This window comes from Amphiura filiformis, chromosome 18 (assembly GCF_039555335.1).
Source record: "Amphiura filiformis chromosome 18, Afil_fr2py, whole genome shotgun sequence".
NCBI lineage: Eukaryota > Metazoa > Echinodermata > Ophiuroidea > Amphilepidida > Amphiuridae > Amphiura > Amphiura filiformis.
The window spans coordinates 56,312,852-56,328,901 of NC_092645.1; the positions used below are offsets into that span (position 1 = coordinate 56,312,852).

Consider the following 16,050-nt stretch of genomic DNA (forward strand, 5'->3'; position numbering starts at 1 on the left):
ATACAACGTTGATACGTCAGATTTCGGAATTTTATTAAAAATAGGCATAAATCACATTGAACAGGTTGAATGCTGGCAAAAGTAGATAAAATAACTATGGGTCGAATTTACATTAATCAGTGTCCTGGGGCCAGGATAACATTTAGGACTCCTTCGAATTCTAAAACAATACTTCGCCAAATGTCCTTGCTTTCATTTTCTCATTTAATTTGTTTTAATTTTAATCAATTTCTTTATCCACTGGCTCTCTGGTAAATCCGGTATTGCCAAATATTTCTTGTCCATTACCCGTGTTAATCTATTTATTTATTAAAATGAACCATCTATTAAATTCCTATAATACAATGTATAGGCCTAGTGTATTTGATAACAAATTTGTTTTTATTTTTGATTGGAATTTGGGTTCCATTACACGATTTCATAATAAGATATGTTTGGGCATGGCGGAATTAGTATATGATTAAAATAGACATACTCTTAGGCCCCCTTTTTTAATGTTTGTAGGCCTACATTATTGATATCAATATTTATGTACAAAATGCAAAAGAATGTATATATATTTGATTGTTTTGTAAGCATTACATTTGACGTTTACTCATAATTATGTCTGGAAAGTCAGGGAAAAACTAAGGAGTATCGGTATTTAGTTTCCTGGGAAAGTGGATCAGATGAGCAGTGAGTAAAAACATTTGCCCTAAATCTTTATTTGATTTTTATTGTTTTATGAATTTATTAGGGCTACTTGTAAAGTGCAGAAAAAACCTCCAAACGCACTATAGGATTTTTCATCAGCAGCAGTAGAAATTTCTCTTGCATAGATTTTCTGGTGACCTCGTTTGGATTTAGCAAACAATGAACCGTCATGGTTATAGCGCGTTATTTAATCTGATTCAACTCGTCGTGGCACGTATATTTATTGCACGTGCAATACTTTTTGACGTCACGAAAAGTATTGTACATACAATATTGTACGTACAATACGGAGTCTGAAGCTAGCCTTATAGGGTAAATCGATGGATATGCGTGCTTGTCTATGTGTGTAAATCATTACGTTTTACCATTTGACCATCCTAACCATGGTGTATTTAAAATGTTTAATGAACACAATTTCACACATTAGGCTGTTTTTAAATGTTGGTCAAGTAATGTTTTTATTATAAACTAATTTTAAAGCAATACATGTGCGTATCCGGTGCGTTTCTCTCCCTTCCTATCACTCTCTCCCTCTCCCTCGTTCTCGATGCTCCCCCCCTCCCCATTTATCGTACCGTGGTACTGTGTGACATTTAAATAAATAACATTGAATTTACGAGTAATGTTTATTTTTTATTTCTAGCTGAAAATAAAATTTTAATTCCTCCTCTTAATTTATTATACAATATGAACATATGAGCAATTAACATAGCACATAAACCATTAAGGCCTAATATTTGTGTGTACAAAACGCTATATTAAATCTATGGTAACTGACCGCTATCCAAATATTCATCGATTTCCTCCATATTTTGTGAGATGATAGCAAATCATGTCTCTGACATGTGTGCCAAATTGCATTAAGATCGATGGCGTAACTGCAGAGTTATTGTCCAAAAACTAAAATCAGATGATTTTGCTAAGCTATTTTGTAGACATGTCTGAGGAATTCCTAAATCAGTGTTTGCTATTTCACATTTTCATCTTTTATATTTGCTATGACACTAAGCGCACCGTCAAGCAAAAATCATACGGATGTGGGATGCAAATTTATCAATGTTATCTGCAGTAGATAGCAAAATAATGCAAAGACATATACCAACCTATGTCCTTTGCTTTGCCAAACTTCTCCCTCCAAACCAGTACTTCCCGACCCCACGAAAGTATACCTCAAAGAATTCAAGCAAAGAAAAAGAAAAAAAAATCATTAAAGACCCCCCCAATAAAAAAGATGAAAGAAACAAAGAAAGGAAATAAAAACAAAAAAGCAAAGAAAATACTAAAAAGAAATTAAAGAAGATAAAACGAACAATTAAACTAAAAAGAAAACCATAATTAAAAAAGAAGGAAGAATAAAAAAAAGTAATAAAAAGTGCACATGTCACTTGCTGGTCAATAAGTTTCAAGTTCAAGACCAATTGCACATTAAAAGACACACATGCGCAATGTATAAGACACATAAATCAATTTTAACTGACATATTCAATGATTGGTATGCAAGCTCATGGTTATTTCATGATTGTCATTATATTTGAATGGAATAAAAGAAAATATTTTCAAAAATGCTGTTTTTCGATTAAAGAACCACCGATCATTACGAGCATGATAGATAATGACCTTTATTTTTAGGCCTACATGCAATCTTACATGGGCAAAATTCATTAAAAACATGATTTACGTTGCCTCTTCTGTGGGTATAATTATGTACACTGAAAGTGTGAAACCCTATTCATGGTAAAGGTAAATCATTGCTCATCTCCCCATTGAAAACACACAGTATGCACGATTGAACACAAAACATAAAGAATAATATGATTTACTTTTCTATTATAGGGTAAATCGATGGATATGCGTGCTTGTCTATGTGTGTAAATCATTACGTTTTACCATTTGACCATCCTAACCATGGTGTATTTAAAATGTTTAATGAACACAATTTCACACATTAGGCTGTTTTTTAAATGTTGGTCAAGTAATGTTTTTTTATTATAAACTAATTTTAAAGCAATACATGTGCGTATCCGGTGCGTTTCTCTCCCTTCCTATCACTCTCTCCCTCTCCCTCGTTCTCGATGCCCCCCCCCCTCCCCATTTATCGTACCGTGGTACTGTGTGACATTTAAATAAATAACATTGAATTTACGAGTAATGTTTATTTTTTATTTCTAGCTGAAAATAAAATTTTAATTCCTCCTCTTAATTTATTATACAATATGAACATATGAGCAATTAACATAGCACATAAACCATTAAGGCCTAATATTTGTGTGTACAAAACGCTATATTAAATCTATGGTAACTGACCGCTATCCAAATATTCATCGATTTCCTCCATATTTTGTGAGATGATAGCAAATCATGTCTCTGACATGTGTGCCAAATTGCATTAAGATCGATGGCGTAACTGCAGAGTTATTGTCCAAAAACTAAAATCAGATGATTTTGCTAAGCAATTTTGTAGACAATCCCGGAAAAATGTGTTCGAACACCCACTGTAATTCCCATGTTCTTCTTAGCATAGTGCGCACGCTATATGAGTCACTGGAAAATAAGAATTATAATAGTGTTGTCTCAACGTTCATCTTAAGCATGCCCCCTCCCCTTTCCCCACCAAACAATGTTGGGAGAAGATATGGTGAAGATGAGCATATTGGGCATGCCAACATTGTACGGGGGTAGAAGGGGGACCATTTCCAATATGGCCTTAAAAGTGTTCGAACAAATATTTCTGAGATTGTAGCATAAATTGACTAAGATCATATTGATCGCGTTATAAAAATAAAAACAAATATTTTCTGGTTGAGCCAGCATTTTCCTGACATCCTGTGGTCTACATTACACGAAAAAAGCGTTAATGGGAATATTCCATTTGTTTTAGGTGGATTAGTATTGCGATAGTGAAAGCATCCTAGTGGTATTCGTAGGTAACATTGGGTTTTGATGTCACATTTACTATCACACGTCCTGGATGGCACTTTTGGTTCCTATAAGGCCAACATGCCATCAATCAATGGGCAAAAGGAAAAAATTGTGGAGACATTTTTATTTTGGACTTTTACTTTTGGCCCGTGGACACTTTTGGTTGGATTCGACCAACTACTTGTATTGAGTTGCTGAATTTTCAGTGCAGTTGTTGTAGTCCTTGCCCCTATAATATACATATCTTGTATCAAATGCGCTATAATTTTTGAGAAAAATGCAAAAATAGGCACCAAACTGGCCAAGGGTAGTACCCCCTTAAGAAAAGAAAACAATAGCTGATCATTTATAATGCATAAAAGAATAAAGTAATGCAGTTACACAATTTGAAACGTTGAGGCCGTTCTATTTTCAAAGGTCATTTAACTGTTAAATGTAGAACCAGTGCCCTTCACCATTCAAGGCGCACCCTCTGCCGACTGAGCTAACGGGTCAATTTTGAACTGAAGAATATTAACAAAAAATATGAAGAAATTACAATGTTATAGAAAGATTTACCAAAATGAGTTAGGTATCGATACACAAATTAAGGCCAATGGCACTTTGAGAAAGAATACCTGAAAAAAACCCAAAACATTTGCTGCGCTAGCAACTAACCTAGTGACCTAAAGTATTGGGTCAAGTCACGATTTTTTTTTCTGAGGCATAATGTCCAGGTTGCTCAATTTAACATACACGTATCCTTAATGCTGTTGAGATTTTACAAGGAGGGCGCTCTCACATTTCTATGAATCCAAAAGCGCCATTAGGCGAACGTTTACGGTATGGCACGACTCTCTAGGATATTTGGTTAAAAAATTTTAAAAAATGATTATATCTTATAAACCAATGATCCTACAGATATGCGACCACTGACTTTTTTTTTTTTCCTTATGACCAATGGAAAAGTTTGACATATCTCACGACTCTGTAGGAAATGATGTACATCATCATCATACATCATCATTTTATTTTCATTCAAATCGACATACAAAATATATATAAAAGACACAACATTTGAATGAGGATATTCTCAAAAGGCCCAAAGGCCTGAAGCGAGCACCCCCTTACACTGCCTTAAGTTACAGCATACAATTACACAAAGTTAACAAATAAAAGAAAAAAGAAAGAGGAGAAGAACATGCAAAGAAAGAACCAATATAAATATTTATAACATTTCATATAGACATTCCACAGTTCACAGAAGAAATTGATAGTTGGGGTGGAGATGGGTGGGGATGGGTGAGGTCATTAAATAATGCCTAAATATTAGATGTAATTTTTTATTAGACTTTTCTTTATTTGTAACTTGAACTGGTTTACTGATTTTGCCATCTTTATATATTTATCAGTAATATTCCATTTCCTAGGACCGGCGGCTCACCGGAAGCCCGTGGTGTGAGGGCCACAAACTGCGGCTACGTACAGATACGCGAACGCTGACTCTTTTTGTTCTTTATGACCAGAGGAAAAGTTCGACATATCACACGACTCTTTAGGATACTTGGTTTAAAAGATAGAGGGTTAAGTGCACACAGTGCAACGAATTGGTTTGTGACCGAATGCAAGACATCAAGGCATCTAAATATACAGATTTGGTGTAAAACAACGGTTATGGAAAAAATCACGAAATAGTTAAATTTGCCCAACTTTTTTTGTACATCAATATACAGGGTTCGAATTAGCATGTGGGCGAATTGGTTTGGGGCTGAATTGACGAATAGTATTGATATTGATATTGATATTTTTACAGCTCACGTGATATTTCGATATGATGATTCGAATTGTCACGTGATCGTCAAACCTGTAGGAGAAGGTGTCAGTTCTGCAGGAACTGACACAAAAAGTTCTGTAGAACTGCGCAAACAAATTTGGATACCGGAACTTTTAAATTAACCAGAAAATGTTTTCTGCAGAACCAGGCGTAGTAAACGCCGTCATATGAGTTGGTACATGATTGTATAGCTTCGCTGCATGTTATGTGTTGATTGTTCTTTTACAGGTACGGGATGTACCTAGCCAGCAATAATGGATTGGAAACACAAGAAACTACTTGATGGTACAATAATGATTTATTTATTGAGTAAGCTCTTGCTTGTTTAAGGGCCCATGAAGTTATATTCTTTGTGGTACATGTAGTGTTCAATCGTTCCTTTTATTATCTTTGCAAATTCGACGCTTGCCTCTCTCGACACTCTCGCAGTAAATAAATCTTGAATCTCATTACATATTCTAATTTTTGTAATCGTTTTATTCTGAGCCAAAGGGAAACCTTTGTTGCCAGTGTTTGAAGCTTTTACTACATTCAAGCACCATGTCTTTTTGCTTTTCTTTTTTAATTCAATTTATTTTAGAAAGCTTACTTACTATCGGATTTCTTAACAATTACTCATTAATAGTCTGTTATTTTGGTCTTCTTTTCCAGGTATTGAAATTGTGCTCGTTTCATCATCAGGAGAGTACACCACACCACGCTTGTGGCAGAACTCCGTGTAAACAATTGGCAATTGCTTGAGTTAGCTAGAATCAATTTTGACAAATCATGTATATTACAATTTGTAAATAAATAAAACATTTTACTGTAAATAATCTATATAACTGATGCGATCAAGCAAAATCAGTCGGAACTCGGAAATATTACATTACATCAATTTCTTATAGGTTAGTGAGAGGCATTAACAAAGCTGCATTTTGCAGAAAACCCTATTGAAATTGAACAACCAGTTCCGAAGATAGGAGCAATTTTAATTTAAAAAGAGTTTCCAAAACGACAGGAAACAAAAGAAAATATATCTTTTGTTTGGCTATATCTCAAAATCAATATTTCCGAGTTCCGACTGACTTTGCTTGATCGCATCACATAATAATTATTCTCTTTATGGTTACGCTAAGTTTTCATAAATCTATATATCCTCAAATTTGATGCAGTAGCCTCATTCAAAATTATATTGTTTCTGAAAATATATTTTGTAGGAAGAAAATTCACAGTACATCTTTACCTATAAAAAAGGTAACGGTCTAAGGATTCTTATTTTAGTAATCATTTTATTCTGAGCCAAAGGGAAACCTTTTATTGCCAGTGTTTGAAGTTTTTACTACATTCAAGCACCATGTCGTGTTTTTTTTTTAATTCAATTCATTTTGGAAAGCTTACTAACAACGGATTTTAACAACAAGTTTTATAATGTTTTTCCTCGGTGTTTTTCCTACCCTTATACAAACTTAAACCCCTTCCGAAACCTTACAACGCGTATACAAACCTACCCAAGCCCAACTAGCCTAACACCCTTGCCCCAACCCCCAAAAGGGAACCCCAAAATCGGACCTGTATTAGCATGTTTAGTAAATGCATTAATATGGTGTGTTTTTTAGCCAGATTTGAGCAAGTTTGAAAATTGACCACTGTGTTGACCTTTTACCTTGAATATGACCGGAGTGCCGGGGATTATTTTTTATTAACATCTTGAATGTGTTATAGGACCACAAAAGGAAGCTGAAAAGGTTCGTTTGGTAGAAGCCCGGGGTGGGGTGCACATTAAATCAATTAGCTATTGCTTCTTGCAACATACTATTGAGTATTGTAGATCTAGATGAGATCACATCCATATTTGACTCAGTATAAAACTCCATGGCATACTTGGTCATTTATATTCATGATATAGAATTCCAGATTCATACGTAGTGGTAATAAAATGAAAGTAAATTAAATCAAACTTCAACACTACTTGTTTATTTTCGCTTACCGGGAGCGCTTTCGAGGAACTTCCTCGTCATCAGCCGATGTTGTTGGCTCTGATGTATTTCTTGGAAACGGCTAGAGACCAACCTGATCAGGTGACATCACGCTCGATGACGTCACCGAAGTCGGAAAAGTCCTGCCCCTGATGCCGCTGAGTTTGATCAGGTTGTCCCACACAGGATCTAGTTCCAATCCTGTGTCTCAGTTAAGTGAGGGCCCTTGCTTCTTGATCTGTCTGGCTTCCAGGACCCTCCTGGGAAAGTCTTTAGTTTCTTTCTCCAGTACTTTAACGTTGTCCCAGTCTATTTGGTGCGTGTTCTTACTCGCTTTTACTTAATCTTGCACGGCCGATTTGGAGCCAGCTGCTTTTGACTTGTGTTCCGCAAGTCGCTTGTCAAGCTTCCTACTGGTCTCACCGATGAATGTGACGTGACAATCAGAACATGCAATTGTATAGACTATTCCCGACTGTTTCAACTTATCGACCTTGTCTTTCGGTGCAACTAAGGTATGTCGCAATGTCTGATGAGGTTTAAATGCAGTTAGCACACCTGCTGTGTTGAACGCTCTGCGTAGTCGTTCCGAGGTACCTTCAATGTAAGGCAAGGTGACAGTAAATGCCCTACTCGTGGACTCAGACACAGTTTCCTGCGGATTGGATATATCTTTCTTGGCACGAGCACGTACTAGGATTGATTAAGTCTTGGTAGACGGGTACATTTATCCAAAAAAACCTCAACCCAAAAATGGCTACAAAAGGTTTTCAATGATTTTTGACATGAGGAATAATATCATTAAAACCTATAAGAAAATTGGACTTTCATAAAGCTGTTATTTTCACGATGGCGTCCAAGATGGTCCAAAATGGATATAGGTCTTTTATTACTCACCCTAGAGTTGTAATTTTGGTGTCTACCCGTAGGTTTCTGGAGTTAGCAAACCCATTGAGACCAATAAAAATGTCTTAGTAATCGTGTAACCTTCAAATCCAAGATGGCGTCCAGAAAGGCTGCCAATACACTACAATGGCTACAAGTCATTTACTATTCACTTTAGAGTTGTAATTTTGGTGTCTACCCCTAGGTTTGGGTGCCACGAAACCCATTGCAACCTAGGGGTGCAAACGTCATTATTGTTAAAGCTGCAGTTGAAACATTGTGTCATCAAACCACCATTTTGATTGGGGAAGATACTGGCCTATTAATCTTGCTCCTTTGCCACGCGCACACAGATAACAATTAGCTCTCAAAGTCAACGTCTTTGAGTAATCTTTTAAACGTTTTAATAAGATTCATAAAACAGTTTTGAAAAGGTGATGCAAAACATTTTAACAGAATGTTATTTAACGGTTGACAAAACATTTCGCAAAAATGATTGCCCAAAATATTTTACAATAACGTTTTAAAAACGTATTCATAATCTTCATAATTCGACATTTCATTAGGTTTCACTACCTGAAGAGACTTGATCAAAAACTGATTCCCTCCTGAGGCTGGTATCTTTCAATGAATTGACCACATCACCAGGCTTTCATTGTAAAAAAAAGGAGGTGAGACATGATCAATTCTGTTCAAGTAATGAAACCTAATGTAAATTTTATTATAAACGTTTTGAATAAAATAAAACAACCAGATTCCATCTTCAGATAGCAGTTACTGCCTTTAATTTAAAATCGTATTAATATCTTTGAGCTCAATTATCAAACATACCGCATGAATGGAATATTATTAAAGAAGGGGTGATCCATACCCTCATCTCCAGCTTTGCTTAAAAAAGTTGACACTTTTATACCACCGGAAATTGTTTGGTGCGTAAAAAATCTTGCAGATTCATTCGTTTAGCAAAAATATCGTCAAAATTTACTTATATTAAAATTACATGCACAACTCGCAGAACGCAAAATTAGAATCAACTGAAATGTTGTCATACTCAACCATACCATAAAAAAGGATACTCTGATCACAAAATACGGTACTCCTTTAATAGAGTATTCTCCACATATTGCAATAAAGTTATATAATAGCCAGCATTATGAATTTTATATTTAGCAGTTTATTCCGTCAGTTATCAGTGATCACCGACACAGTGCGATTCTGATTGGATAAATAGAGAGAAAAAGAAAAGAAAATGACTTTCCTATACTGTAAAAGAAGCTTTAGGTTTGCCGCATTGACTGCCGCTTTAGCAGTTATATTTAGTTAGTCATATCAGCAAGGAATGGATAATAGTCATATCGGGGACTGCTCTATAATCCGACGCTTCTATAATTCGGAGGTTCTTTTATAGTCCGATATCGACAAGGATTAAATAACAGCGGTTACCATCAGTGTTATGTAGTCGAAGATGCTTTATGATTTATGAGCCTTAACTGACACACAAAGGTAGGACATTATTTCTACTTATATATTTCTATATGTTTTATGCAGGAAATTTTATTCATCCTGGTCTTACTAAGGGATTTTTTTTTGTATTTTCCAGCGCAAAACATGATGGCCCATAATCCACCTAATGACTTACGATAATCTTGGTACCACTCGGTGTGCTTATTTTAACGATAGTTAACCTTCCCCCACATTACCGGGGGGGGGGGGGTTAAGGCCACTGATATCGATAATTCGGCTCTTACAAATGTATTATAGTTTAAGTGATACTGCCGAACTTGATACTTGGATTTGGGGTACACTAACATATTGGATTTTTAATGGCAGTACTATAGCCTCATATCATCTGCGTCAAGAGTTTTCTGTGTGTTATTGCTAGTTGGTCAACATTTCCATATTATATGTTGCGTATTCATATAAACCTCATTAATATTCGCAGATACACAGATAATAACTTTTAAATACGCGGACGCAAATGCAGGTCATTGAAAAAGTATAATGACCGCGTCTCGTGACGTAGCTAAAAGTACACTCTATAATGACCGCGTTACGTGACGTGTTCCGCGTTCGAACAATTTACGTGGACGCTGGCCGCAGTATTTGGACATCGCATGATTGTGTGATTGGTCGCTAGCGGTATTTCCTTAATGGGCTATATTCGATTTTTTACAGGGAAAACGACAGATAGAGTTAAAATTGTGTTCTGTTTTTAAATTAAAAGAAGAAAATGTGACGTAAATTGAATTAAAACAAGTGACAAGTGACGGTTATGAATGAGTTAAATGACTTTGCATCAGTTATTCTTCGGGTATTGTGAAATATCTAAACATTGTGCTTTGGACCTCGGAATATCCCTCGGGGCTGCGCCCATTGGGATATTCCTCGGTTCCAAAGCACAATGTTTAGATATTTCACAATACCCTCAAAACAACTGATGCAAAGTCATTAACCTCTAAATCAATACCTCCTGAATTGCTTATCTTGACTTGGCCGACATTATGCTACACACCATATAAAAAACATTTCACAATATTTTAAAATTGCTATAAAGGGTGTCCCAGAAAAAAATACAGAGTGAATGAAATTCAGAAACAAAAAAATTAATATGTAGCACATAGCCTATTTTATTGTGCATTACATTCAAATTTTTTATTTGATTCGGTTGATTGGTTGCGAAGAAATTAACGATTACATAATGTGCGCATCAATGCAATCAATTTTTTTTATAATCCGACGGTGTTATGTTATTCATGCTTTCACTGAAGATTAATATCTGTTTGTCCTAGAAAACTTTGATTTCTGCAATTGGAAGATTTCCAACTTAATTCTTTAGGTTGTTATATTTTAACTTTCCAAAGAACATTTAAGCCAAGAATGACAATAATCAAGTGCTTACAGGTTTATGTGCGATTTTTGATAACTTTGCATTACAATTGCTTGGAAATATTCCAAAAACATTAATGTGTGTGAGAAATTTTTAAGCCAGCTGGAATTCTTTATGCAATAATTCTTTACGCAACATTTATATCAACATTAACGAAAAACAATATTTACAAGTATCGTACAGGTGGTGAGCACCGTGCATTCTCTAAATTCAGTACATTTCTGTTGTCAACCGTGTAATTGAATGGGATTATTTTGACATTTTAAAACGCTTAAAATATCACAAACAAGTAGGCCTATGTTAATAAATAATATTAATACAAGCTAAAACCGTTGGGGTTTGATAATAAACCCCACCAAACTAACCGATTGTATGGAAAATGCCATACGGATGAGCGGTTTTGCCTTCTCTCTCCGACCATCATGCCACTCGCCGCCTGGTATCGAGCATCATCTTACATGCAAGCTTTCATTTTCAATATCGTGTAGGTTTCAAATTTGAACAAAACCAAATTAAATGTTTTGAAAGAAACAGCCTGTTTAAAAAGAACGAATAGGATTTCACCGAAAAAAATATGAAGCCCATTGACAGTGTTAACCACCAGTGCGCATTGTCTTGAATGATCTTTCTTTCAAACTTGGAATGAAGTGAATTGACACATGCGTTATGTAATCGCTCATTTCTGCGCAATCAGTCAACCGATTCCAGCAAAATTAGCGTATAAGATGCAGAATAAGATGGACTACACGCTGATATTTAGCTTTTTGGATTCTGGTGTCTATTTCTCGACTTACGTCCAAATTCATTCGCCCGGTAATTTTTTCTGGGACACCCTGTATTTTTAGATAACTTTGCGAATGTTATAGGCTGCTGTAATTTTATTATCGTGTTTTCTTATTCTATTATTATTTAATTTTTGCTCTTATCACATGTATAACTTAAAGGAGTATTTCGTGATCCTAGCATCCTCTTTTTATGGGATTTGCCAGTAGATATCAACGAAAAAAGCTTCTTTCCAAAATGTCAGTTGATTCTTATTCCACGTTAGTGAGTTATGCATGATTATGTGTATTTATATCACACTGCTCCATATAGTCCCTCAGCTAGCATCGATTTAATCACCCCTCGGGTTCCAAAATTCTGACAGAGTCTATCTTATTCAGAATTTTCCACAGAATTCAAAAATCAATTTCTTACTCGCCAAAGCGCTGGCCATGGGGTGAAAATTTCACTTTTTACCAAAAACCTCCATTTTAATAGGAAAAGCCTCAAAATCAGTATTTTAATTATTTCATCAGCTTTTGATGTCTTTTTGGTGTCAAATTAAAGCTACGCAACTGTTCCTGACAATCAATTTGTAATCTTTTCATATAAGGTAATATTAATGTTGAAAAAAGACAAAATTTGGGCAAAAATCATGTTTTTTAATCATTTTTAATACTTTTTGGCTTTTCAAATGTTTTGAAATCTCTAATGTGACTTAAAATACAACTCTGTATGTTTAACCTAAGAGACAATATTCTTCTCATTACAAAAATGTCTTTTTTTTCAAAAAAATAGTGAATTTAAAGGTAAGAAATGCATTTTTTACCAAAAACCTCCACTTTAAAGTAAAATTCTAAAAATCAGTATTTTGACCATTTGCTCCGTATTTGGTGAGCTATTGGTGTACTTTTGGTGTCAAATTAAAGCTACGCAACCTTTCTTGACAATTATTTGTAATATTTTTCACATAAAGTCATTAAATGTTGAAAAAAGACAAAATTTGGGCAAAAATCATGTTTTTTTATAATTTTTATAATTTTTGTTTTTTCAAATGTTTTCAAGTATTTATGTCACTTAAAACACAATTCTGTATAATAAGCCTAAAAGACAATATTGTTCTGATTACAAAAATGTCTTTTTTCCCCCAAAAAAATAGTGAATTTAAAGGTAAGAAATGCATTTTTTACCAAAACTCCATTTTAAAGTAAAAATTCTAAAAATCAGTATTTTGACCATTTGCTCAGTATTTGGTGAGCTATTGATGTCTTTTTGGTGTCAAATTAAAGCTACGCAACATTTCTTGACAATTATTTGTAATATTTTTCACATAAAGTCATTTAATGTCGAAAAAAGACAAAATTTGGGCAAAAATCATGATTTTTTATAATTTTTATTAATTTTTGGTTTTTCAAATGTTTTGAAATATTTATGTCACTTAAAACACAATTCTGTATAATAAGTCTAAAAGACAAGCCTAATATTCTGCTGATTACAAAAATATGTCTTTTTTCATGAAAATAGTAAATATAAATGTGCGAATTGGATTTTTACCAAAAACCCCATTAATTTTTTTTTTTTTTCTAAAATCGGTATTGTGACCATTTTATCAATATTTGGTGAGCTATTGATGTGTTTTTGGTGTCAAGTTAAAGCCATGTAAGTGCTCATGACAATCAAATGTAATCTCTTTCACACGAAGTACTTCTTACGTTCAAAAATACCAAAGTTGGGCAAAATCATGGTTAATAACTTTTGTTTCTTTTAATGCTTTTGAAACATTTAATGTAATTTAAAGCATAATTTTGTATGTTTACCCTAAGAGGCATTATTCTTTTGATTACAAACATATCTTTTTTTTTGAAAATAGTGAATGCAAAGGTGAGAAATGCATTGTTTTAAACCAAACACCCTCATTTAAAAGGAAAATGCCCAATATTGTTATTTTGACCATTTTTAGGCTATTAAGTACGCTATTGATGTCTCTTGGTGTCACATGAAAGCCATATAGTTGTTCCTGGCAATACATTTGTAATATTTTGGATTATGAAGTACTTAATCTAACTACCAAGTTAAAAGTCCATTATACTTTAGAATAATTTGACAAGGGCAAAATAAAAATCATGGATACTGCAGAAACCAATTGCGAGCTTCACCAACACCAACCCCATAGGTCAACATTGATGGTGGCCATGATGGGTTATCATTTTAAGTATGGATCTACGTTTAGCTTTGGTCATTCAGTTAGTATGCCTGAGATGAAACCATAAGGGGGTTCTACTAGTTCAGGACCTTATGACGTGCCAGTGAGACCCTGGTACAACATTGTGACAGATAGTAAGTGTCACTTATCTGCCTTCAAATCTCTTCATATGACATCTACACTCTCTACCAGCAAGGGAAGATCCGCCAAATGAGCTGCGCTAATACGTGCAGGGATTGACAGAACACTGGTGCATCAGATGTCATGAACTGGGTGCTGGTCTACAGCTCAGTCACAAAATAGATGCAAGGAGAAGTCTAAACACATTCACAGGACCCCCCCCAGTGTAAAAACTAGTCATCACGACTGTGGTATGCTCCAAGGAATAGGAGTACTAGACCAAGTAAAAACCACAATATCAATCTCATTCTTGAATCTGTGATTTCAATGCCAGAATAAGAAGCTTGGACAACCATCTTTCTAATCATCTGGTCATTCAACGCAACCACTTCCATAGAAACACCGACAATGGTGACCGACTGGTCAATATGTGCCACGAATACAACCTTAGACCTGCCCATATGACATTTCTCCAGCCCAGAAACTGTCTTTGGACTTGGTGTCATCCAGCTGGATGGATGCACATGGGACCACATTCTATTTTACAGCAAGTTATAGTGTGAGTATTTTTTTCTGCGACAGTTGTTCCTACAATACAGTAAAATTAGATTCTGACCAATGTATCATCAGTCTCCTATACTTCTTACCAGTCTGCGAACAGGCAAAAGGAAGCCTGCCAAAAGACCCAAGTTCAACTGAATGAAGCTGCAAGAATCTGCTCTGAGGCTTCAAGTTGGAGCTGCCAAACTAATTCTAAGCCCTGGATTTGGATGACACATCATCAACAATCTCTGGCTGGTATGATATCTTTGAAAACGCAATCCGACAAGTGGCAGAGAGAATAGTTGTCAAGCATTCATTTAAGCTGGGTTTCAGACAAGACAATCAAACTGAAATAGAAAGGGATGAGGACAAGAAGAATGAAGAACTTCAACACCTTCCTGAATGAATCCTACAAAGTGGATGAACTTGGTGCAATCATCAAACAGATGAAACTGGTAATTTATACACAGCCACCTGTAAAATCAACCACTCAGGTTTTTCATTTCTTGCCGGTATTCACTTTCATGGGTATAAATTTAAATTTGGTGTAGAGTCATCATGTGGTTTTAAACTGGTTACGGTATTTGAATGTTCCAAACTGTTCCCAGGGGGGCACTCATGTATAAAAGTTGTAAGCATCCGCGTAAATTGACTTTAAAAAATGACCCTAAGCTAGGATATTGAAAATATGTCAAACTAACCCTAAACGAGGATTTTACTCAAATAAAAATACCCTAAGCGAGGAATTAGTTTGAAATTTGCCCCTAAACAAGGATAGACATTATTATAAAACCCTAAGCGAGGAATTGGTTTGAAATGTGCCACACTAAAACAGGATAGACATTGCGTGTGTCGGTATGAGTGTCATTCATCGGCAGGCTTAAAATTAAAATGAACCCCTTATGTTTTCATCTCAGGCATACTAACTGAATGACCAAAAGCTAAACGTAGATCCATACTTAAAATGATAACCCATCATGGCCACCATCAATGTTGACCTATGAGGGTTGGCATTGGTGAAGCTTGCAATTGGTTTCTACAGTAAACTCCATGATTTTTATTTTGCCCTTGTCAACTTATTCTAAAGTATAATGGACTTTTAACTTGGTAGTTAGATTAAGTACTTCATAATCCAAAATATTACGAATGTATTGCCAGGAACAACTATATGGCTTTCATATGACATCAAGAGACATCAATAGCTTAATAGCCTAAAAATGGTCAAAATAACAATATTCGGCATTTTCCTTTTGAATGAGGGTGTTTG

General features: G+C 35.1%; 1 protein-coding gene across 1 annotated transcript in view; it reads left to right on the forward strand.

The window, feature by feature from the left end:
* The window catches only part of LOC140139645 (uncharacterized), a 33,551-nt gene extending 27,848 nt beyond the window's left edge, over nt 1-5,703 (forward strand). The window contains exon 12 of the mRNA XM_072161349.1: nt 5,654-5,703. Coding sequence (XP_072017450.1) covers nt 5,654-5,670 — 17 coding nt within the window. The 3' untranslated portion in view covers nt 5,671-5,703. The remainder of the gene's footprint in view (nt 1-5,653) is intronic.
* Nucleotides 5,704-16,050: the final 10,347 nt, after the last annotated feature.